The 26,749-nt window shown below is 39.0% G+C and overlaps 1 protein-coding gene across 2 annotated transcripts in view; it reads right to left on the reverse strand.

Moving 5' to 3' along the window:
* The window catches only part of IMPG1 (interphotoreceptor matrix proteoglycan 1), a 500,344-nt gene that overhangs the window by 117,359 nt on the left and 356,236 nt on the right, over window positions 1–26,749 (reverse strand). For both annotated transcript variants that reach the window (XM_063443013.1, XM_063443012.1), the window contains exon 13: window positions 16,171–16,934. In XM_063443013.1, coding sequence (XP_063299083.1) covers window positions 16,171–16,934 — 764 coding nt within the window. The remainder of the gene's footprint in view (window positions 1–16,170; window positions 16,935–26,749) is intronic.

Raw genomic sequence — 26,749 nt, forward strand, 5'->3', positions numbered from 1 at the left:
GACACAAGATATGAGTGGCAACTGTCAAAGCACGCTGGCAGGGTTGTGCAGGGCACACGCTGAAGGAAGGCCTGACAGAGCCGCTTGAAGGACACTGACTGTCTGCTATTAGCTTACACTGGAAACCTTTTTTCTTTGTAAAAGCACGCTAAAGAGACACCAGATATGATTGGCAACTGTCAAAGCACGCTGGCACAGGTCTGCAGAGCACACGCTGAAGTAGGCCTGACACCCAGACGCTTGCAGACAACTAACTGCTCTTCTATTACAGTGAAAAAAAATATTTATTTTAAATCTAAAGCTTAACCAATTGTTAAAACAGATATGAGTGGTGGCACTGGGCTAGTGGGCACAGTATCCAATGTGAACCTCACACAGAAGCTGGCAGGCAGGCAACTGCTCTTCTATTACAGTGGAAACAAAATTTTGGTTGTAAAAGCACGCTATAGAGACACAAGATATGAGTGGCAACTGTCAAAGCACGCTGGCACAGGTCTGCAGAGCACACGCTGAAGTAGGCCTGACACCCAGACGCTTGCAGACAACTAACTGCTCTTCTATTACAGTGAAAAAAAATATTTATTTTAAATCTAAAGCTTAACCAATTGTTAAAACAGATATGAGTGGTGGCACTGGGCTAGTGGGCACAGTATCCAATGTGAACCTCACACAGAAGCTGGCAGGCAGGCAACTGCTCTTCTATTACAGTGGAAACAAAATTTTGGTTGTAAAAGCACGCTATAGAGACACAAGATATGAGTGGCAACTGTCAAAGCACGCTGGCACAGGTCTGCAGAGCACACGCTGAAGTAGGCCTGAAACACAGACGCTTGCAGACAACTAACTGCTCTTCTATTACAGTGAAAAAAAATATTTATTTTAAATCTAAAGCTTAACCAATTGTTAAAACAGATATGAGTGGTGGCACTGGGCTAGTGGGCACAGTATCCAATGTGAACCTCACACAGAAGCTGGCAGGCAGGCAACTGCTCTTCTATTACAGTGGAAACAAAATTTTGGTTGTAAAAGCACGCTATAGAGACACAAGATATGAGTGGCAACTGTCAAAGCACGCTGGCACAGGTCTGCAGAGCACACGCTGAAGTAGGCCTGAAACACAGACGCTTGCAGACAACTAACTGCTCTTCTATTAGAGTGAAAAAAAAAATATTTATTTTAAATCTAAAGCTTAACCAATTGTTAAAACAGATATGAGTGGTGGCACTGGGCAAGTAGGCACAGTATCCAATTTGAACCTCACACAGAAGCTGGCAGGCAGGCAACTGCTCTTCTATTACAGTGGAAACAAAATTTTGGTTGTAAAAGCACGCTATAGAGACACAAGATATGAGTGGCAACTGTCAAAGCACGCTGGCAGGGTTGTGCAGGGCACACGCTGAAGGAAGGCCTGACAGAGCCGCTTGAAGGACACTGACTGTCTGCTATTAGCTTACACTGGAAACCTTTTTTCTTTGTAAAAGCACGCTAAAGAGACACCAGATATGATTGGCAACTGTCAAAGCACGCTGGCACAGGTCTGCAGAGCACACGCTGAAGTAGGCCTGACACCCAGACGCTTGCAGACAACTAACTGATCTTCTATTACAGTGAAAAAAAATGATTTCTTTAAAATCTAAAGCTTAAGCTATTGTTAAAACAGATATGAGTGGTGGCACTGACTGTGCAAATGGGCAAGGCATCCAACCTGACACAGAAGCTGGCAGGCAGGCAACTGCTCTTCTATTACAGTGAAAAAAAATTATTTATTTTAAATCTAAAGCTTAACCAATTGTTAAAACAGATATGAGTGGTGGCACTGGGCTAGTGGGCACAGTATCCAATGTGAACCTCACACAGAAGCTGGCAGGCAGGCAACTGCTCTTCTATTACAGTGAAAAAAATGATTTATTTAAAATCTAAAGCTTAACCAATTGTTAAAACAGATATGAGTGGTGGCACTGACTGTGCAAATGGGCAAGGCATCCAACCTGTCACAGAAGCTGGCAGGTAGGCAACTGCTCTTCTATTACAGTGGAAAAAAAATTATTTATTTTAAATCTAAAGCTTAACCAATTGTTAAAACAGATATGAGTGGTGGCACTGACTGTGCAAATGGGCAAGGCATCCAACCTCACACAGAAGCTGGCAGGCAGGCAACTGCTCTTCTATTACAGTGAAAAAAATATATTTATTTTAAATGTAAAGCTTAACCAATTGTTAAAACAGATATGAGTGGTGGCACTGGGCAAATAGGCACAGTATCCAATGTGAACCTCACACAGAAGCTGGCAGGCAGGCACCTGCAATTACATTACACAGGAAAAAAAAAAAAGCAGCCTGATGTTATAGCCCTAAAAAGGGCTTTTTGGGGTGCTGTCCTTACAGCAGAGATCAGATGAGTCCTTCAGGATTGTAGTGGACACTGAATACCCTAGCCTAGCTATCAATTTCCCTATCTAATCAGCAGCAGCTAAACTTTCCCTCCTCTCACTAAGCATGCATCTTCCGAATGAATCGAAAATGGATGCTGGGAGGGAGGTTGGAGGGTGTGGAAGGGAGGGAGTGCTGCTGATTGGCTGGAATATGTCTGCTGACCGAGAGGCACAGGGTCAAAGTTTGCCCAATGATGACGAATAGGGGGCGGATCGAACTGCGCATGTGTCTGCCCGCCGCGGTGAATGCGAACACGCTAAGTTCGCCGGGAACTGTTCGCCGGCGGACAGTTCGGTACATCACTACTGGCAAGAATATGGAAAAACTTGGAGCCAGTATCGTATAGGCTCCAGAATAAGGTGATCATTGTATCTACTGTATAATTGATATCTGAACATCCTGCACCTTATGTCTCATGTTGCATATATATTCCACTGGAGTTCCTAAAAGAATATAAAGAAGAAGGATGCTGTTGCCACCAATAAGGCACAGAAAGCCCGCACGTTCAGAGCCATAACATTTAAAAGGCTCTACAAGTGTGAGACTCCCTCATTTATATTTATTTTTGTTTACTCCATCTTAACAATATCTCACTATTATATACCTTTTTTTAAATCTTTGTTTGTACAAAATCATTTATGCCGCATAACCCTATGGGTAAGCTCTGACTTGTTTGCACAAAAAAGTTCTTATTAGGGCTGCACTATACACTTTTGTGTTTTGTAAAAGGAGGGTAAATATAATCTAAACCCTATAAAGCACATTGTGTTGTTCACCGTTAGATTCATGTATCAGTTGTGATTGTCAAATACCTCATATGTCAAGGATCTTTTTTAGTAGTAGTTAAAGGGACACTATAGTCACCAAAATACCTTCAGCTTAATGAAGCAGTTTTGGTGTGCAGATCATGCCCCTGCAGTTTCACTGCTCAATTCTCTGTCATTTGGGAGTTAAATTATTTTTTTTTCTGCAGCCCTAGATACACCTCCCTGCATGTGACTTACCCAACTTTCCTAAACACTTCCTGTAAAGAGTCAACTAATGTTTACACTTCCTTTATTGTAAATTCTGTTTTATTTAGAATTTTTTTCATTTCTTGCTCTTTTAATAGCTAGACCCTGTAGGAGCTTCGTGTGTGTAATTAAAGTTTAATTTATAGAGCAGGAGATAACTTTTAAAGTAAATTATGTCTGATTGAAAATGAAACCATTTTTTTCAAGCAGCCAGTGTAAGTAGCAACCAGGGAAGGTGTGTCTTGGGCTGCATAAACAGAAACAAAAGTCATTTGACTCCTAAATGGAAGAGAATTGAGCAGTGAGACTGCATGGGCACAACCTATACACTAAAACTGCTTCATTAAGCTAAAGTTGTTTTGGTGACTATAGTGTCCCTTTAACAGTAACCTTACATCAACACAACCTCAGCCCTGTACTAACCATCTTCATAAGCTGGATGTGCTCTGTGTTGGGAAGGTAACAAATTAAGAGAGAGAGAGAGGAACAGAAAATATATTCTCTTAGCAGAATATAGATTTACTCTACTTACTAAATAACAATACCTCCATTAAGGTCTATGGGAAGTATGCTATTCAGTAAGCAGAATAAATATGTCTGTTTATCTTCCTATCTATAAATCTATCTGCCTGACATGTCTATTTACCTTGTAGAACCTAGATGTCCTAGGTTTTATCTAACATGTAAAAAGAGCATGCCCCATTTCCATTCACATATTTATATTGAACTCTTACAGAGCAAGGATGATGGCAGAAGTAGCATGAATTTGTAATGTAGGAAGTTAGGTATCGTGCAATACTTTTCCCAATGTTCTGCAGTACGGGAGAATAATTGTAGATAGACTTTACCTCACTGATAATTACCTACTTTCATGATCCCAACCATCTCTTTCATACCTTGAACTCTCTTTTTTGCCTCACTGCAACTTCACCTTTAACTAACCTCACAACTAGTAATTTTGCATGTCACTTTACTGACAAGATCAACCAAATTAGAAATGCAGCCCCCTCTCTTTCCTACCCCCCTCCAATACTCAGCTTCCATTCTGTCCCAATTTCCACTGTTAACTAATTTCCCTCTGTCTCTGAGCTAGAAGTCTCAAGACTTCTACTATCCCCTCGCTTCACCATAACTATAAGGAACACTTTGTCCAATCTCTTTCCCCTTGTCTAGTCCCATCCCTAATGCATATTTTAAATCTCATTGTCCACTAGCATTGTCTCCAAATTATGTATCGTTCACCTTAAAAATATTGCCCACATTCACCCTTCTCTTACTCAAGATACAACTAAGGCACTTGTTCATGCTCTCATCATTTTCCAACTTGAATATTGCAACTCATGGGCCTTCCAAATACACGTATTGCACCTCTTCAGTCTGTAATGAATGTTGCAGCCAGGCTCATCTTCCTGACAACTGCTACAACCACAATCATTACATTGGCTTCCTGTAACATTCAGAATACAATTCAAACTGCTAACGCTAGCCTACAAAGCCATAACTAACTCCACTCATCACTACATTTCCTCTTTACTCAACAAATGTACAATTTGTATTCCCTTCACTCTGTAAATGCACTTTTCGTGTCAATTTCTTAATCCACATTGCCAACTCTCACCTGCAAGATTTTTCAAGGGCTGCCCTATTACTTTTAGCATTTGCTACTCCATGCCACCAGGTTTTCACCTATCCTCCAGTGCCATTTTGACACATGCATCTTATCCATCAATCCCTACCTCCTCTGTTATTTCTGTTATTTCTGATGAGTGTATTTACCCATTCCTCATAGATTGTAGGCTCGATTGATCATTGTAAAGCGCTGTGGAATGTGTTGGCGCTATATAAATGATGATAATAATAATAATACTGACCTTGTTTCCTGACCATATTATTATTCAAGTCATTTTGTTAAACAACAATATACAGGTAGCACCAAAAAAAAATACTCCAAACACAATGGTATGTAATAATAAGAACAATAAAATCAATAAGAGCAATAAAAAACCCACAGGATATAAAAAAAAAAATTCCACACTAAAACTTAAAAGAATAAAAAATACCAAATTGTACGGCACATTCTTAAAGGTGGCAATAGATCTTCTAGTCCTGGCATGGGACTTTCTTGGTAGCTTCGCTTAATAGCAGAATATGAAAAGGAAGCAAAAACAGAGGCAAACCAATAGTGCAATATGGCACTATGGCACTCTATTCCTTGACAAGTTATTTTGTGCATGATAGTAATGTCACAGACAGCAACACCAGTTTGATTCTGAAAATTGCCACAGAAATTAGTCATCTGAATTGTGAGGGGATCTAATACATATCAACCTATTATAATTGGAGTTACTATATTTATAGTGAAATTATGTTTGTGGACACTCCCATAAATGGTATAGTACCACTATTAGATAGTACTACAGTAAAAACCAGTAGAGAAGAACATTTAATGCTTGGCTGTCACTGATAACTATTGTGCTGTAGCAGCAGTAAGTTGCAGAATGAGACCCATAACGGCACCTCTTCTAATACAATGGGATGTACAGTGACCCTAGATGATACATGAGATTAATTTATTGGTAATGTGGCACCTGGTTAACCTATTTCAAATAGGTTGATTTTAAAGTATGTATTCGTAATAGAAAGAGTTGTGAGTGGTAACTACAACATTCAAAATTTAGTTTATATGTTAACAGAAATAGATTTAGTGTAAATCTAAAACATACCTGGAATTTTACCACATGACAGGAGGCTTCATATTTGCATATCTTTCTTTACTGAAAACTCCAGCAGCATAGAAACAGTAACAACCAATCAGAGAAAAGATATGGTGCCCATAAAAGGCCCTGTCTATGACATCACTTCCTCTTTCTTTGCTGCTCCAGCCATCAACAGGTCAGAGTATTCATTACCTCTCTATTTATTTACAGCTTTTATCATTTTATTACCTATCTATTGTTCTTTATTCTCACCCTGCTACCTATAACCTGTCCCTTTCCCTTTCCCTTATTCAGTTCCCCTGCTTCACCGGTTTTGTTATCTTTTGTGATTTTATTGTGCTTGTGTATTTTCGCGGCGGTCCGCGGGCGTCATGGCTGTCTGTGCCGCGCTCGCCACGTGGACCGGCACTCTTTACCTACAGGGGGCTGGGTGGGGACAGGTGGGGGGTAGCCGGGGTTAAATTCTCCTTTTTACGCGTTTTTTTCCGGCCCGCTCGCAGCCGCGGGTAGTTCTTGCTCATGCGGCCGGCGGCCATCTTGGATCTCGCGGCTCGCGAGACCCGCGACGGCCGCCCTATCCTCACGGCGGTCTGGGAATCACCCGACCGTCGCAACGAGCTTGGGGATTGCCCTCAGGGCATTTTTTTCCTCCCCTAACTCTTCTTTCACTGGCATTAGGATTACACCAAGTAAAATAACCCTTGCAAAGGGAAAACAAGCATGCAAACTTATGAAGGCTATATGACACTATTGTTTCTCTATCTGCCCTTATACTGAGCATATTTCTTAAAGGGTCCCTGCAGGGACATATGGAATATTACATCACCCCTCAGGGGATTTGACAATACTGTACCCTTCCAAGGGGAATTTAGATTAATTACCCTACACAGGGTCATATTATAATCTGCTGTGTAATTACACACTGGCTAGAGGATCAGGTGTGCTGATATTCTTAACGTTTCCCTGTTGCGATTTCTTTGCCACAGTGCCTGCCAACAGTGTCTGTCAAACAAATACTTACATGCAGGCATTAAAGGGGACACAATATTTTTCCTATACCCTACAGGAATCACCCGATCACCGCGCCCTGCAGCTGGATTAACCCCTTCAGGGGTTCCCCTCTCTGGGCACATTCATTTATTGATACAATTATACATTTTTTATTCTCACGGATATATCTCTCATAGTGCCTTACACTGGATGATTATATGTTGAGCACGCACACAATCTATGTATTATTGTGAAGCCATACAATATCACAGTTGTTATACAAAACATATACTGTACCTATAACAAGATCAACTATATCACTATACCCCACAAAGGGCATTTTGTATTACTGTACCCTACAAAGGGCATATTATATTATATTATTGTACCCTACATAGGGTCATATTATACTACTGTACCTGACGGTGCAAATTTATGTGGGTGTCCTCTGGGTATTTTTTCATGGCACACCACCTGGGGTGACCCCCCAGATATGCATGCAAGGTCATTCATAGACCATTACATTGATGTGGGTGTCCTCTGGGTATTTTTCATGGCACACCACCTGGGGTGACCCCCCAGATATGCTTGCGAGGTCACTCATAGACCAATACGTTGATGTGGGTGCCCTCTGGGTATTTTTCATGGCACACCACCTGGGGTGACCCCCCAGATAGGCATGCAAGGTCATTCATAGACCATTACGTTGATGTGGGTGTCCTCTGGATTACCACGGCACGCCACCCGGGGTGAACCCCGATGGAATACACGAAGTCCTACGCCTCAACTTTATCACTGATTACTGCATACATATATGGATGTTTAAACACTGCCTGGCAGTTTTACATTAAAGCAACAGTACCACCTTGCTGGATACGATTTGCAGGCAGGATCATGAGTGAACTGAGTGTATTGCGGAGTACCCTTCACAGGGATACATATCTGTACAGTTTCTGTACCTGGCGTACATATTGAACGTGGGTGTCCTCTGAGTAAATTTTCATGGCACACCACCTGGGGTGACCCCCAGACATGCATGCAATACTTGTAAGGTGCCAAAAATTATAATGTGGGTGTCCTCTGGGTTACCATGGCACACCACCTGGGATGACCCCAGTCGAATACACGTGGGCCCTGCGGCTGCAGACCTTATGGAGACAGGTCCCACGCGCTTCTATTATAAGCCTGTATAGTTACATCCGTGCATACAGCTCTAGCGTGCATTTATGGTGAACCCGGCTAACCGGACTAGCACTACCGGTCAATCGCGCCTACGCCACAGCTCCCAATGGCCGGATTAAACCAATGGAGATGACCCCTCTACACTTGACACGAGTATTTCATACACTCAGACAATCTGATGCAGGCAATTCAAGCCGCTTTACCTGGGTGACCCCCAGTGCCACCAGGAGTCTAGCACCCCTACGTGCTGACCCTCAAACACTACTCCCACTGACTACCACTATCTCCCAACAGGACGAGAACGGGTCATGGAGAACACTCTCAACCCCCTAGGACTTCTAGGCATTGATAAACGACGCAGTAGCGGCCTCAGTGGAGAAGGTTTCTTGTTATGAACTCTGCCCCAAACTGCTTGCTGGAGACCTCAGCAGCAAGATAGCGTGGCCGAGCGGTCTAAGGCACTGGATTTAGGCTCCAGTCTCTCTGGAGGCGTGGGTTCGAATCCCAGCCCCACGAGCCTTCATGTCAAAACGGCAAGGGAAGTGCTCCAACCCCCCACACCCCCTGCCACTATGGTCTAAGGCAAGTCGCCCATCGAACAGACCAAGTAGACGGAACACCGGGAATCCGCGACCCTGTCCACCACAATCTTCCGACAAAGAAGACTACTACCCACCACGCACGTTGGACATCGCCATCTGAGGAAGGGGAACGTGAGAACGACTAGTATTCGGCCCAGAATCACAAATCCTACTATTGGACGGCGGGAACTTACCCACCACACTAACTTTAGCCCAAACCTCGCTGAAGCAAACCCTCCACACCCCTTCGGGGAAAGGTGTTTTTGGGAGGACTGGTCGGTAGCGGAACCGAACCACCAACCACTTCATCTACTAGTGAGTCAGCCTATCACCAAGGGAACTCCTACGTGGTATGCAAATGCTTCAGGATAGAGAAAATCAACCTTCTACTAGACCTCCTGAATGATAGCGACTGGTTTACACATCTGGACCCCGAGGACACATACTTGTCAATATCCGCTATCCTAAACTACCTAGTTTTCCTCCGATCCCAGTGATGAGGACTAACACAGCAGTTTACGACTCCGTGGTACCTACAAGGCTACTGAAGCCGGTGAGGGCTCACATCCGCGAATTTGGACGTGCGATGTCTCGTGTACCTGGAATCCAGGCTACGTTTGCGGTCAAATTTGACGTTCACGTTCTGGACTCCACGGGTTTTTTGGTAGTACGCAGACAAATCGCTCCCCCATCTGTGTCGGGTCAGTTCCTCGGTTTCGACATCGACTTGGAGAACTACGTTCCGCGTCGGTCCCCGACAAGATCACCCCTATACGGATGGATATCGGACACGCTCTAAGGTTGGATACGATTCCTCTCGGAATACTCACCGGATTGTGGGATTCCTCTCCTCCTCTGTACAATCGATATTCCCTGACCCACTACACTACAGGGCCATGCATCGACTGCTGGCTAGACACGTACACGCCGGTCACTCATGCGACCACTGGATCCCACTGTCGGCAGAAGTGAGGACGGAATTCCGATGATGACTACTTCACTTGCAAACTTGGATTGGCAAATCGATCTTTGACTCTTCCTCCGGATGCGTAGTGGTGGATGCACCCATACAAATGGACCCAACCGCTTTCCACAATGGCAAGGGTGCTTCGATACACACGCACACACAGGATATCGCTCCTGCTCATGACACCACTCGGACAATGCCAACCGTGGTTCCCGGATCACCTGGGGGCGTCTCGCGGAGACCCTCTACCACTCCCTACCTTCCCTCTACTTTGGACGGGACATCAAGGGGAAGCCCACTCCTTTGTCATGGAAGGACGACTGGCACTAGTGGACTGGACGATTTCAGGGCCTCCTAAAATGTCCACGACCTAGTACCCCAACTAAGACCTCTGATGGGACTCAGGCTCCTGGCACCAGGAAATGCTATATTTCTGCCTGATCGGCCTGGAGTGTTTGGTGGGTGGAAAGGGATTCCGATCCCTTTACCGCACTTGCCCCACCGATCCTTAACTATCTGTCCTACCTGGTCTCGTTGGGGCAGTCATATCGATCCCTCAACGTGATCGGATCTGCCATATCGGTGGCGCATGTTCCGGTACAGGGCGGACCAGTAGGTCAAGATCCACTGGTTTGTCGACTACTACGGGGTGCCGAATTATCGAGACCCGGCACCCAAGTATTCACACCTCTGGCAGGTGGATGTGGTGCTGTGATTCCTTGGGGGAATAGCAGGACAATCCTTGTTTGTCACTAAAACAACTTTCAGCCAATCTAGCCCTCTTGTTATGCCTCGTCTTATTTAGACGGGTGACGGACGTTAGGGCTTTCGATATGGATGTTTTTTCTCTCTCACACCAGGCGGGATTACCTTTACCATATCGAGACGAACTAAGTCCAGTTCATCTTCGGTGTCATACCCATACTTTGTGTCAGTCTCCAAACTAGGTGTGGTCGGAACGCTAATGGGGTATACCGAAATCATTCCCCCTTCGTATTCATGCGACGGGTCTACTCCTGACTTCTTACGTGGAACCTCATGGAGAGGTGTCTACCGCTACACTGGCCAGATGGATCCGCTGGCTATTGCATCTAGCGGGCGTCGAACCTTGTTTCGGAGCCCACTCGGTCAAGGGAGCGGTGGCCCCACAAGTCCTTTTCGGCCGACGCTTCCCTAACCGACATTATACGATGCGCGGTTTGAGCGCGAGAGGGTACGTTTAGAACGCTCTATTTCGGCAAACATCTCATACTTCCTTCACACTGGTCAATTCTAAGCTTTAAAAATGCAAATATGAAGCCTCCTGTCATGTGGTAAAATTGAAGATTATACTAGCTTTAGTGTACTAATAATCTTAATTTTAGTAATGACAGGAGGCGAATATTTCCCACCCTATAGGATCCCTCCCATGTTTTCTCGTGTTGAACTGAATATGCCCTCTATGTTCAGGAAGGTAAGTACGTTATGGTTGTATGTTTGCTACTTAGATATGTGGCTTGAGAGACTATAGGTTGAATAATTAGACATGTACCTTGAATTACGTTGTGTTTACAGATTCTTAATTATCATTGCTTTAGAATTAATATAATTAATAGAATTAATATATATTGATATGTTACTCATTCTAGTATCCATTGGTATATCAGATTCTTAATGTTTATTTTATGCGGACAAGCTACCACGCCAGAGTCCTTTCACCTTTTTCTTTTTCTTACAGCGTGAACGTCTTCTCATCAAGACAAAAATTCGCCTTCCATAACTCTACATCACGGAACTACCGGAGTTGATTATTCTAATATGTTGTGGAACTGTTGACGTAATATGATTATGTTTATTGTTGCTATTTATTGTTTCGCTTCAAAGAAAGAGGAAGTGATGTCATAGACAGGGCCTTTTATGGGCACCATATCTTTTCTCTGATTGGTTGTTACTGTTTCTATGCTGCTGGAGTTTTCAGTAAAGAAAGATATGCAAATATTCGCCTCCTGTCATTACTAAAATTAAGATTATTAGTACACTAAAGCTAGTATAATCTTCAATTGTCAAATGGTTTATTTTCTACTTAGACAGCTTTTACAAGGCTCCCTCCTTTAAATGATTGCTCCTTTCAGTCTAAATAAATATATTTAGTAAAAACACCTCTTCAGTATTTTGGAAATACTTGTCATTGAAAAATATGTTTTAATATGATATTTGCCTCAAGATTGATTCAGAGTCTGTCTTTAGCTTAAAGAATGTGTATGTTCATTGTCTTTAATTTTGTCTTTCTTAAAATAAGTTAGAAATGCATATTTGAACCTTTTCTTGTGATGAATATGGATGAGTTTTTTCAACTGAAAAAACTGCATACATTTATGTTGACCCCAAAAGTATCAGAGACAGAACAAAGCTTTTTCTCTTCAATATGAATGATCTTCTCTCATAAATATGTCATTTTTTGAGGGAAAAATACACTCTATCAAATTTTTATTCAGATGAGCATGTGTGAGAGGACATATTAGGATCAGATTTAAGTCATGTTTTACATTTCCTCTTAAATATTACTGATATATTACTGATAGACCATTCCCATATGTACACCAAACTATTATTTTTTTATAACATTGTCAATTTTTTCTACTGTGTTTAGATTGTTATTCCTCTAATGAAGTATCAGATTTCAAGGCAGACTTTAAAATAGTAAAAATGATCTCTTGAAAAAAATAACAATAAAATATAATAGAAAACCATACATGGGTTACTTAAATCTATGGTGGCTCTCTAACATACATAAGGCGGTTGTGATAAACAAACACCCCATACTAAAATGACCTGCATTTCTAATCTATTATATAGATAATGCTCTAAAAAACAATGACGTTTCTTGCATGCTTTTCTTTTTCAATCAATGTATTTTTTACATGTTATTAACATGTTTTCTGAAACACATATCTGGCTTTAATATTGACCACATGTGTTAAAGTAGACCTCCAACTGTGGACACAAATATATCAACTCCCAGTGTTGTATTCCATGTAAAATGCCCTTATTTTCACACCACTCTCCCAGATACAGTGGAGACACATTTTTATTTAATTTGTCACAATGTGGTTTTCCCATGAAATATACTCACTGCAATTAAGTTTACCATCTCTTTAATGGAATGTTCCAGCAATTCTGTTTGGATTTCTAAACATGTTACGACTGTTTAAATTTCATATATTTTGGATTTATTGCCAGAAATGATGAGAATTCTATACTCCTTGTCTTCAGATATAATGCTTTATGGTTATATATAACCTACTTTATTGTTACACCCTTATTGTATAATTAGCTTATTATTACTGACAGGAATACAGAAGTTTACATCCTCTGCAACAATACTGCTCTGCACTCTGACTGACTTAAGATGGCTGCCATGCTTTCTAACTTGCGTGTCATCACAGTTTCAGAGCCACTAGTTAAATTGACAGAGAAATGAAAGAGCATGTGCTATACATTCCAGATATAACAGAGAACTACCAAACATTAATTATGACTGCCTTCAGTTAAAGAAATCTGTAACAGCTCCAGCTGAGGCAACTCGCGCTGTCTTTATTGATGCTAGAGATACTGGAGTGAATTCTCTCTTTATTGCCTGAGCCAGCAGTTAAAAAATTAATCTCTTATAGTTATAGTTGTAATGGCTTGCTATTTCCAGTGCTGCTTGAGAGTATGAGATTGTCTACTGTGAACAGATTGTAATTATGAGTTTACTAAAGGGGGAAATGCATTCCAACTTAAACAACTAGAGAGGTCCCAAATATATTCCTGCAAAAAAATGTGCAGTGCACTTCTTTGTCTTCACCTTAGTGAATGCTCTTAACCTGCAGAACTGAACACTAAAAACATTCATCATAAACACAGATGAACAGACACATTTAGAATTACTCGAGAAATACATTTATTATAGAGACTTTTTAGAAGCAAGGTGAGAGTCAGCAATTTAACAAAGGCAAAGACAGAGAGAGAGAGGTGTATTACTGGACCCTAGAGTGGCCGGGCTAATGTAAAAGTAGAACTATAAATTAACAGCACTAGCTTAAGAGAAGGCTAGAAACCAGGAAAGGAACAAAATACAAAAAATACAAAACACAAAAATGTAAAATAAAAAATACACAATGTGACAAAACCCTGTATTTCCTTGACCTTGTTATTTGCCCTGTATTCAGTAAATTGATCTACCGAACACTGACCCCCAACCTGGCTCATTTAACTTCAAAACCACAAACTTAAGTGCTCGCTCTGTGTGGTTGCTGTTTGTATAACCGAACAACATGTGTGCTGGAAAGCGGCGGTCATCTTGTCTTCTGAAAGCAGGCAGTGGTCGTTGAGTGTCTGGAACTCCAAGTCGGACACTCGACCCCGCAAACACCGGTTTGTACGAAAGCCTGCTTCGATTCTCAACAAGCCGGGAGAGCGCTATTCGGTGGGATTGTTCACACGAACTAAGCGAACAATCCCTACCTATAAACCAGGGGAACCATTCGATATTTTGGAACTCCCGAAAGTGACTGACTGCTACCACTTTTGCTCTGGAACTATTTTAGGCAGAAGCCATGTGAGCGCTATATGGATATGTTAGGCGCTCAGATCCAGGATATCTGGGGATATAATACTTGTAGGGGTACCTATGTGTACTATGTGTATTTTGGGGTGTTTTATGTTTTATTTGCTGTACCTCTAGTGCCTGGGAGGTAATTAGTTTAAGCAAAGTATACTCAATTATCTCCCAGACACAGAGACTCCTGGGTGTGTTTTACCATACTTTTGCTGGAGACCCTATGCTGGGGGTCTGTGTATAAAAGTGGAACATCTGTCCATAATAAAGCATTAAAGTTGTACCCTTCATGAAGTCTCGACTGATGTTTGGGTATGAAAATGGCGAACCAATTCATTTTTCTCATGACCTAAGGATTTCGGGAGAGGACGAGTCAGCGTACTATGCAAACGGGCTATAATCACTTAAGCCTATAGCAGTTCGGGAGTGTGCGAACGAACATACTTTATGAAGCACAAGGGGTTCGTTACAGAAGGCTACAGACCAGGAAAGGAACAAAATTAAAAGAATGCAAAACACAAAAAATACAGATACAAAATACATGGTACCAGACACAGACCAGTAACAGAAACACTGAAACCAAGGCGTAGTCAAGACACGCACAGGTCAGGAGAACAGAGACCAGTAGTGTCAAGCCAGAAACTAGTGTACGGGTCAGGTAGTCGGATAAGCTGGATGACTGGAACATGAAGCAGTCAGGAAAGTAAACAGACTAGGTCAAATACACAAGGGCAGGAGAACAGAAGCGTAGTCAAGGCAAGCGGGGTCAAAAATAACACACTGAAAGGACAGGCACAAAAGAAGGGTTGAAGTATCACCAGAGCCAGTCAGAGATCCCATGAAAGGTGGATGCAGGGTTAAAATATGATTACAGGGATTAATGGATCCATGTCTACAGTGCAGTGTACAGTGTCATATAGTGTACAGTCACCCTTCCTTTAAAGATAGTAAAAAAATATTAAATAAATTACTAATACACTTAAATAGCTATGCTAGAGAATGGTCTTCTGAGCAGGTCCCCCCAGATTTGTTGGACCTCTGTGTTCTTTTATATATATATATATATATATATATATATATATATATATATATATATATATATATATATATATATATAAACAGCGGTCTGGAACTGCACTCACGGTCCTTTTACATTGAAAATTCCTTTATTGCATCAAATATACTTTATATATATATATATATATATATATATATATATATATATATATTTTTTTTTTTTTACTTATTCTAATTATTGAACTGAAATTCAGAGTCGGCTTTCTAAATTACAGTGAAAACAATCCAGTGAATTAGTATCATATTGCATTACCACAAACTTTAATTGAATTACTTTAATAATAATAATAATAATAATACAAATAATAATAATTTCACAGAGTAATCATTAAATGTGTCAGTACATTGATTGCATGGGTAGTTGGAAACATAACATATTATTACAGTTCAGGTAGATTAGAATCAGTTCTATAAAAATACACATGCATTCTGAAATTACATACCAGATTCTCTTTTCTAAACCTTTTGGCTTGTTTTAGCTTTTTTTGTTGGAAATTTTCATCACATTTTACCCACAAAGTGGATTGCGCTTGGAGTAAATTCACATTGGGACTACAACTAAATTGTAGCCTTGACATATCACAATCATGCAGTGATTACTACTTTTTCCTAGTAATTAATGTTAACTCACCAGGTGCAAGAACTGCTGTTCAAGAGCTTTATACTCTGGAGAACTTCTATTGAACAGGTCATCAGAAAATGGCATATTAGTCACTCTCAGGCTGAAAAACACAACAAGCTCTTTTCCTTTATCAGCAGATCCTTGGGAACTCTGTGATACATGCTCTATTGCAGAAGAGTCTGTGCTGTTGAATATTGTATCTAAATCTGTAGCATAGTCTATATCTGGTACTGCATTAGTATCATACATTTTAGTCCATATTTCGGTGGAAACACCAGTCACCTCAGCAATTGTGACTGGTGCCATGACAGTGGGCTCTACAAAGACAGTAGTTTTTATCAGAAGATCATTTGCCCCCAGTGTTACAGGAACTGCAGAAACATCTACGTTTTGAGTACTGACTTTGTCAACAGGCTGCGGAGTGTTCGAAAATTCAAGTATGTTGTCTCTTGGAATAGGAATTTGTGGTTCAGGGGTGGAGGTAATGTCCTCGAACAATGGAATTATACGTGGAGTAGCTTGGTTACTGGGTTCAGAAGTTTCCACAGGTGATATATTAAAGGCTGGCGTGGTTGAGAATAAATAACTATCTAGATAAGCAGGGGATGTTTCAACAGTACCAATGAAACCCGAATCTGCCGGTGATATATCTTCTGTTATCATAGTATTGAGATTTAAATATGGTGGATGAGATGAAAAAGAACTTGTAGATGTAGGAATATTAATATATGAAGAATCCCCTGAAGTTTCCATCATATCGACATGATATTCATCTGCAAATAAAAAAAAAATATTTTTTTTTTTATATAGTTTTATTTTTAGTAAACACCTAATTGCAAATATTTCTGCAGTATAAATTACTGCAGTAAATGATTAGGAGTTAGATATTTCAATAAGTTAAGAAAACAATTATTAAACTACACCAATACAGACATGGCATTTTTATGCTTTTGGGCACAAACCATTAGTAACTGTAAATAATATTAAGGACAGAATCAAAAGCAACATCACCAACAAGTAATGGAGACTGTTAAAGATGCAGTCTAAGCACCATAACCACTATATATGTAGAGGTAGTGGTTACAGTACCATTAGGTTGTGGACACAGCTCTTAGTCAAACAATTGAATTTCGGCATTGCCAGTTGCAGAAAAAATATTTTAAAATGTAATTTATATCTCAAAATCTGCAATAAAAATATATATGATTTATTTAGGATGTGATTGTGTGTTCATGATACTATGTCCATTTATTGTTGAACTGTGTAGTTATGTTGTCACTTGACAAGAACACTCTTTCTATAAAGACAACAGTAGTAAAAGGTGCTACCTGAAATGTGAAATGTGAAAACAGAACAGTCAAAGTATTTTTTGAATGACATTTTTCACGTAGTGATATTCCCACTTTAACTTAAAACATAGCAGACAGCATATTTTATGTGTGTAAATGTGTTAAAGTAGAAAGAAACATGTGTTTTATAACTGAATCGCATGTGTAACATATTTCAAAACATGGAAATGAGACAGATGGAGTTATTTAAAAAGCCATCACTTATGTTTAACTTATGGGAAATGTGTTTTTTCTCCCCTGCAAATAATAACAAAAAATTATCAGATTGTTATAAGTTTATATTAACATCACAAATCCTAGTTACCATATGCAATGAATTCATAGGTGGGATGGCAAGGTACGCACAACAGACAAATGTCCCAGGGCTATTCTAATTTGAAAATTATTTTCTATCATGCACATTCATCATATTTACTCTGCTGTCAAAGAGATACTCATTTTATTGTCATTATACTTATTTCACTGAAAACCCATCAGAAAAATCATCATGGGTGACTTTAGCACAAGTACAGTAAACACGAATGTTACAACTCTTTAAAAAAAAAAAAAAAGCCATTAGTGTTGATGGCTTCACCTTATTAACTACTAGACTTTCATTACTCTTAGGTTTAAGGTTTTTAAGTTTCATAACTCACTTTTGTTTGTTTTTTCACTCCCAGGAACCTTTTTTTGTTTGTTTGTTTGTTTTTTGTTATAGCATTTTTCTTTCTGGTAGTGGTGTCTGTGGGTATGTATTACAATTTGTTACATAATATTTAGTAGACCAATACACAAATGCATTTCAGATGGTACAAATGATCAAATGCCTTTTAATCTGCTCCTGAACAAATCAATTTGTCAGTGATATATCTATGAGTTTATATTCAATGAATAAGCCTCTACAGGTAAATTGCCGGATGGATCAATTCATTCGGGCATATAATAATAGGCATTTGCAATCACTTGAAAAACATTTGTGCACAGTTCTACAAACTTTTATGAATATACGTACACATCTTCATGGCAATGGGGTTCCCTGATGGCAGCGGCCTCTTTAACCCCTTAAGGACCAAACTTCTGGAACAAAAGGGAATTATGACATGTCAGACATGTCATGTGTCCTTAAGGGGTTAAGCAGGATTATGCACCCTGCCACACTGCAAAATTGTTCAGGAATGGTTTGAGCAACATGACAAAGAGTTCAAGGTGTTGCCTTGGCCTCCAAATTCCCTAGATCTTAGTCCAATTGCGCATCTGTGGAATGTGCTGGAACAACAAATCTGATCCATGGAGCCCACCTCACAACTTACAGGACTTAAAAGATCTGCTACTAATGTATTGGTGCCAGATACCTCAGGACATGTTTAGAGGTCTTGTGGAGTTAATGTTTTGACATATCAGAGCTGTTTTAGCAGCAAGATGAAGACCTACACGATATTAGGCAATTGGATGTTGCTGATCAGTATATATAGATAATATGTCATATAGCTCTTATGTTGAATATAAGGCACAAACACAATTATTTTGTGGAAACTTGGGAGGTTTGTATTTCTTCATAAGCTGGCAAAGGGAGACCAGCCAGGAGTCTTTTTTCTTCTGGCAAAGGGAGACCAGCCAAACAAAACGTTTTTCTTCTTCTTTGCAGATCCAGTGATGTTTTAATTCATATAAATCAACATTTGACCTATTTTAATGGTTATTGGTAATTTTTCATAATTTGGTACTTTCTGTGTTGGTGCTTTTGACAGCATCTCTAAAGCATTAGATCCAGTTGCAACTTTGTCTCAATTTTGTGACCCTATTTTCAATGTAATTTTGTGACAGTTTGCTACATATGTTGTCTTTTTTTCTGTTATACTTATCCATACCAATTTTCGATGAATAATTGGAAGGTGCATTTAAACTGTAAACTGTGGGACTGGTATATATATATATATATATATATATATATATATATATTTTTTTTTTTTTTTTTTTTAAAGATATTTAGACAATATATCCCAATTTTCTATGTTTTATGTGCCTTTAGGTGTGGTATAGTCACCTTCTATCCATTGAACTTTTCAGCTTGATTGTTTAAGAACATTTTTTTTTATCATTTTCAAGATTATATACTATTGGGAGTTTTTATTCTTTAATATTGGGTAAATCCATGAAAATGGATTGGTTTCCCACCAAACCTTGTGCATCCTTCTTGTTCTCACAGAGCTCCACCACAGAGATTCATATATCTCTTATATGTATTTAAAGTGCAACTGTCATCAAATATTCACTTTTCATTATTTTAAAGTTTATTACATTTAATGAAACATAATTACTTTTTAATGATGTGTATTGATTTTTTCTCTCTCTTTTTTAATTTATTACATTTAATGAAACTTAATTACTTTGTTTAAATGATGTATATTGATTTTTTCAGAGGCTAGCAACTAATGCTTTAGTCCCTTGGAGGGATATCTTTCTCGATGAGGCCTAATCATGCCAGTGAGTGGGGTAGACGGCCGCTGCCCTGCTATCCTGCCTACCTGTACCGAATTGGACATCCAAGGATATGTGGAATTGGCTCTGTTCCCCCCCTCTGGACCAGTGGGGGAAATCACGGTCCACACACTGTGGCCTCTACAACTGTGGCAACTCTGAGACTCCATGAAACGCTATTTCCTAGACCAGAAGTTGAATCTAAAATGGCGGATTCATGGTATCCAGATGCCTATGCCATGTAAATGTTATAAACCTAAAAAAAAGTGAAAATGTAATGACATCTGTCCTTTAATATTCCCTTATAGATAGATATAGAAGCCAAAATTCATCATTCATGTGTCAACATGGCAAACCAGCAGATACAAGAGAGATAATTAGAGAAAAGCAAGCTGATAAAAAAGATGACAGATAAACTTCCATCAGACAGTATGTCAGCATTGGTTACTAATGCAGTATCTACAATCCCAACCACCATTATCACAGAGACCAACAAATTTATATATGCCACAGCATTAGTGGTCCTCCAGCAGCTTGACTACAAGGTTAAGCTGAAAGAGAAACAATGGCAACCACGGAGGCTAAGACTCCAAGATACATATGGAAGTTAGTAAGCTGAATCTACTACTTGATTACGGATTTGACTACACATGATGAGGGAGGGATGGACATTTGTTAAAAAAAAAAAGTATATTTCATGTTGTTTGGACTATATTTGATGGGCATGTTGGTCAAATAGAGAACAAAGACTTTTGCGTCCAATCCACATATTTTGTTAACAAGAGTGATATGATTGCACTGAGTATCTGTTTTTTGCTGGTGCTAAGGGCTGGTTTTTGCAAGAAAAACAAGAAGTTATGAGAAGAGAACTTGATGGGGAACTTCATATATTATTAATTACACATCTATATGCTAAAGATCCTCTTCTGGTATAAATACCTCTACATAGCTTGTATGGGGGTTGTATAGGAAGAGGTATTTGAAGTAAAAAGAGGGAACTGCTCATGCCATTGTACAGAACACTGGTGAGACCTCACTTGGAGTATTGTACGCAGTACTGGAGACTGTATCTTCAGAAGGATATTGATACCTTAGAGAGAGTTCAGAGAAGGGCTACTAAACTGGTTCATGGATTGCAGGATAAAACTTACCAGGAAAGGTTAAAGGATCTTAACATGTATAGCTTGGAGGAAAGACGAGACATGGGGGATATGATAGAAACATTTAAATACATAAATGGAATCAACACACTAAAGGAGGAGACTATATTTAAAAGAAGAAAAACTACCACAACAAGAGGACATAGTCTTAAATTAGAGGGACAAAGGTTTAAAAATAATATCAGGAAGTATTACTTTACTGAGAGAGTAGTGGATGCATGGAATAGCCTTCTAGCTGAAGTGGTAGAGGTTAACACAGCAAAGGAGTTTAAGCATGCGTGGGATAGGCATAAGGCTATCCTAACTATAAGATAAGGCCAGAGACTAATGAAAGTATTTAGAAAATTGGGCAGACTAGATTGGCCAAATGGTTCTTATCTTCCGTCACATTCTATGTTTCTATGTTTCTATAGCTGTAATAAAGGGAGTTCTGTTTTGATCCCTACATGTAGTCTTGACTCATACTTTGAGGGTATGGCTATAATTACTCACTACATTTCACCTATGAATTTTGGTCAGGCAACTTCAAGATATGCATCTCAGCACTCTCAAGATCAAGAGTACTATAAGAGTACTCAGCATGGCAATATCGGATGGTCTGGAAATAGCGAAGGAAGCCATGAAGTAACTGAGGTATTTAGTCAGAGTACTAGGAGACTGTTACACTGACGAAATGCAATGGTATGCTAATACCAGATGCTCTAGCTAAGCACAGCCTGTCGACATTGTACACCAAACTGAGCTTATACATCAGAGAAGCAGGACCTAACAGAATAAATGCACTGTTTACAAAAAAAAAACCCCAAAAAAAACCACATCTAATGTATAGTCACCCAAGACCCACCCAGAGTTGAGACGGGATCAGTACTGGAAGAACATCTTGGAGAATTTAAGCAATACATAACACCAAGGCCTAGTGGCTAGAAAACCTTAATGCATACCACTGCATGCTTCTAGAAGAGGAACCAGTAAACATCACAGTGGGAGATATCCAACAAAGAGGTGGTCAGCACGAGGAGCTGACGTGATCCATATCTCCTAGATAAAGAAACTAATAATGCTACATGAAAGCCTAGCAGCATACTGATTGGCTAGACTTATACTTGATAGCTGTTGGCAGATGATAACAAAAATAGGGACAGAAAGTTTTGAAGTGCAATAAGGTCAATTAGGAGATATAGAGAACAGCTGCAAGTACCCGGGGATACCAGAAACACCTGGCAACCATGACAAAAATGCAAGGAGGACAGCAACATCCAAGTAAATCCAGAGAGACAGACAGGTCTTGAAATCCTAGCTCAATGGCAAGAACAAAGATAAATGCCATCAACATATACAGCTTGCCAGACAGATACACAGCAATAATAATAACCTGTCTAAGATAAGAGCTGGATCCCTTGGCTATCAAGATGAAGGAGGGATTTCACCCGAAATCAGGCCCAGTACACCAGCCAGAAGGCATGAGATAAGGGCCTGATGAGTGTCAAGGTCAGAGTCATGTATTTAATACAGAGAATCCACAAGTACATCCAAAAAATGGCTCTCAAAGATGAACTGCTAAAGGAATGCAATCAGCAGATCAAGGCTGCAAAAAATGAGTAGGTCTTATGGCAAGACAAACCTTTCTGTGGGATATTCTAGGAATATTCTAGAATATTCTAGTATCTTAGGTATTCTAGGAATATCAAAGATGCCTCACCCTTAGATATTTTTTTTTCATGTATGCATATGTATTTATAATTATTTTATAGATTGTTTAATAGGGCTGTCAATAATAAAACTTTATAGGTATTGTGTCAACAATTTTCTTCATGTTGACATGATCCCTGACCATGTTCCTATCTTCCTCTTTGATGGTATATAGCATTCTAGTAGAGTACCTGAAATTAGCACTGAAACAGTTTTGTTATTCTCTTCATTGGGCATGCTTGGAAAAAGTAAGTTAAGTAGAAAGATTTATAAAATTGCATTGTAGATATGTCATTAGAAGGCTTGTCTATCAGATTATCTGGACTTAGGGTTTTCATTAAATACTTTTCAAAGTCCATTTCATTTTCAACTTTAATGATATTGGTGGGATAAAGTAAATTAAATAGCAACAGTTTCATGACAACTGATAATATAAAAATCAGCTTTGGATGTTTTTGGCACGATTAAACCTTAAATGAAATGTTTCTAGTAACTTCCATAAAGAGTAATTAAATACTGATGAAAGTTGAATATTTTTAAGTTAGCAACTGTATTGCAATGTTGATTTTTAAAAATAAAAACAACTTTTTATAAATTGCAATGTTAATGCAGAATCCATGTGTATTTTATGTGGTTTTCTTCCTCTATGTTCATGGGAGGGCTGGCATGAAGATAGGGGAGCCCTTGCCCTCAGGCTGCTAGCATTGATTTTTCTGTGGATTAAAACAGCAGGAGATAATTTGGAATTCCCTCAGCTGAGTGAGGCAGAAGGTATGAATTGTGCAGAGTCTTTGCTAGTAACAGCATTTAAATATCTGCTGTTGGCTCAACAACTCAATGGTCTTCAGGTCGCAGTGGTCTTTTTCACAGTGGACTGTAATTTTAGGGGTTGACTACGCTGCCATTCTATGATGAGTATATATGATGTCCCTGGAGGTGTTTATATCTGCAGGGTTAGATGATAAAGTGTTTACTATATTCATAATACATGATGGGTGTCTTTGGTAGCAACTTGAGTTGTGGGAAACATAGTCTGCTTCTTTTGGAATGTTCACATACCTGGAAGTCTGTGTCAGGCTGTGTATATGTTACGGATGAAAGATATGATGTCAAATAGTACAAACCCTAGCAATCTTCTTCTATTGTACACATATATTGCATTATCTGTGTGAGTAGGACCATCCACACTATAAAGGGCTATTCAATAAAGTGAGAAATCAAAGCGAATACAAAGTAAATTTAAAATTTATGGTCAAAATAGCTGAACTGTAAAATGTCTCTAAATCAGCCAAGCTTTCAGTTTGGCTGCTCTGACCGTACACTTGAAAGTCCCTCACAATTTGGTAAATAGCCATATATAGCCTGTGGAGTAAAAGCCTTTTGTTTGTACTTGCCCCATAGACTATATGTTTCCAGTTACCTATGTTTCTTTTCATTATTGCTTCATGCATTGGAACTAAGTTCCAGCAGCAAACCAATATTTATCTATGCCAATGCCTAGTCACAAAATATGCCTTGTTTAAACATATAGTGAAACAAGTGCAGATGTAAAACAAAAAGCAATACTAGTGTATTCCCATAATTTGTCATGACCAAGGTCAGTGCTATCATTTTGGCAAGCATGGCAGCTAACTTGAAAGATAAGCCAATGCATATGCTGGGCTCACAGCTAGCTCTGTTAACGGTGTGAAAGAAGCAATTTAATTTCTTTACTGCTGGTACTCAGATATGTAAGAACACATGCAGCATATATTAGTTCAATGTACAGATACCTGAATGGCTGGCTGACAGGCAACTTGGTATGAAAGTGTATGAAATCTTACATACGAGTTACACTAACTGATATCACTCCTATGATTATGTTGGTGTTATTGTTACATCCCCATCTGCAGCCAAGCCTTTCCATTCTGATTTCTTGCGGGCCAAAGTAGGAAGATATGAGTAAAAAAAAATGGAGCAGGCATGACATGGGAATTGTCACATTTAATATAAAGATAGACATGAAGCAGGAACGTTTAGGAGCAGATACCAAAAAATATAGGAGGGATATAGGAAAGTACAGATATGTGCTTACTGTGCTTTTGTTAAACTCCCCCCACCCAAAAAAAAAAAAAAAAAAGAAAGAGCAGGATAATATTTTTTTTACCCCCTGTTTTGCAGCTCCCTAAGGGGAAATTATGTGTAAAGAGTATTCCTCTTGTTTTCTTATTACAAAAAGTACAGATTTCAATAGAAATTGGCACGTTTTTAAATTAACCTTGTTAGACCCCTTAGCTTTCAAGCAGACAATTGGTCATGTTGGTTGATTTGCTCAGTGGAGCTAAACTCAAGAGGCACACAATTGCTCAGGGCACCCGCCTTGAAAAGACTTCTCAATAATCTGCATGAGGAAGTCTGCGATTAGACAGCTGCAAAAAGAATGGGCTGCTGAAGAAGGGGAGGGCTTGCAAAGGCAATTGCAGCTTTTGGAAGCTGTTTTAGATATACCCCCAGTGTAAAATGCATAATTGAATACATGCATGTTTTAATTTGGGATATATCTACTAAACAGTGTTTTATTCTATTTGGGCAGTAGAGTGTCCCTTTAAATACAAAGCACATCCAAATTAACCAATCCTATGTCAAGGGATTTGGTTAATTGATTATGAGCAATGATCAAAACTAAGTAAACGAGGAAGGTGATCAATTTGATGCTAAAAATATTTAGTAAAACACAAGACATTCTAATAAAGGTTTAGTTAGAAAAGAGGGAAACAAAAGAAATGGGAAAATAGTAGCATGTATTTCAAGATATCCTTTCACCTAGACAAAACACCAGCCATCTACACATCGAGAATGTCGTCTAGAATTTAGATGTGCTGCTATATATTTCACACCCAATTAGACATCTGTTAGAAAGCATGGCTATTGTCATTCACTGACATCAATTTAATTTTCCACTGTAAATAAAAACATAAGTCAACAATGTAATGTCCTTGAAACTGCAGTCCTGATAAAACACTTCACAAAACCAGAATTAAAATGGGTCTCAAATATTTGTGTTCTGTTTAATCATTAGAAATCATACAATATTTAATGAGCTCTATGGTTCTGTGCGAGTGCTATTGCTTTTTTCAAATTATTTAGAATGGATTATATTCCAGTGTAGTTACAGATGAGCAATTATGGTGTGGGGTTTTTAACTCGTAAAATGTATTGGGAATTGTCATTTGTCACATTTAAATTAAAATAACACACAAACCAGACACAAATATACGCCTAATCCACTCAACATTTAGTTGGAAAAATATACAACTGGCATATTTTCAAGTGTAACTGGTTTATTCTTGTCTGATGCTAAATTTTCTAAATACATTGATTGCGAAAATTAATTGTAATAATATAGGAAAATAATTAAAACATTTATGTCAACACAAGACACTGTCTCTTTCAATAAAGTTCTACAAAATTTAAGATGCTTTGATTATCATAACTATCAAATAGTCATATAATCTGGAATCAAGCCATGCAACATTTTTTTCAATATGTTTCAATCCTGAACAAAGTTGCAACTATTACCTGTTTTTGTATATACCGTAATACTCCTAATACAGCAATGAACAAAATGAAAAGTAAATGAATTGCTGTCATCTGAATTTTCTATCAATTTGTATATTAGCATCATATTAGTTTCTGAATGATTTTTAAATTATACTATAAGAGTCTCTTTTAATATAACGGTGCTATTGTTTTATCATGTTAACGAATAAGATAATACAATTTTGCAATCATCCTTTGCTATATGTTATAGTATTGTTATGTTAACTAATTAAAATTATTCCTTCACATCTGCTAAAAAGGAATTTAGGTGCTAATAAATGTTATACGATATAGACACAAGTTATATTTTAGAATTAAAGCAACACCAACATTTTCCTGTGTGTTTGCTTATCT

Source organism: Pelobates fuscus, chromosome 2 (genome assembly GCF_036172605.1).
Source record: "Pelobates fuscus isolate aPelFus1 chromosome 2, aPelFus1.pri, whole genome shotgun sequence".
NCBI classification, from domain to species: Eukaryota; Metazoa; Chordata; class Amphibia; order Anura; family Pelobatidae; genus Pelobates; species Pelobates fuscus.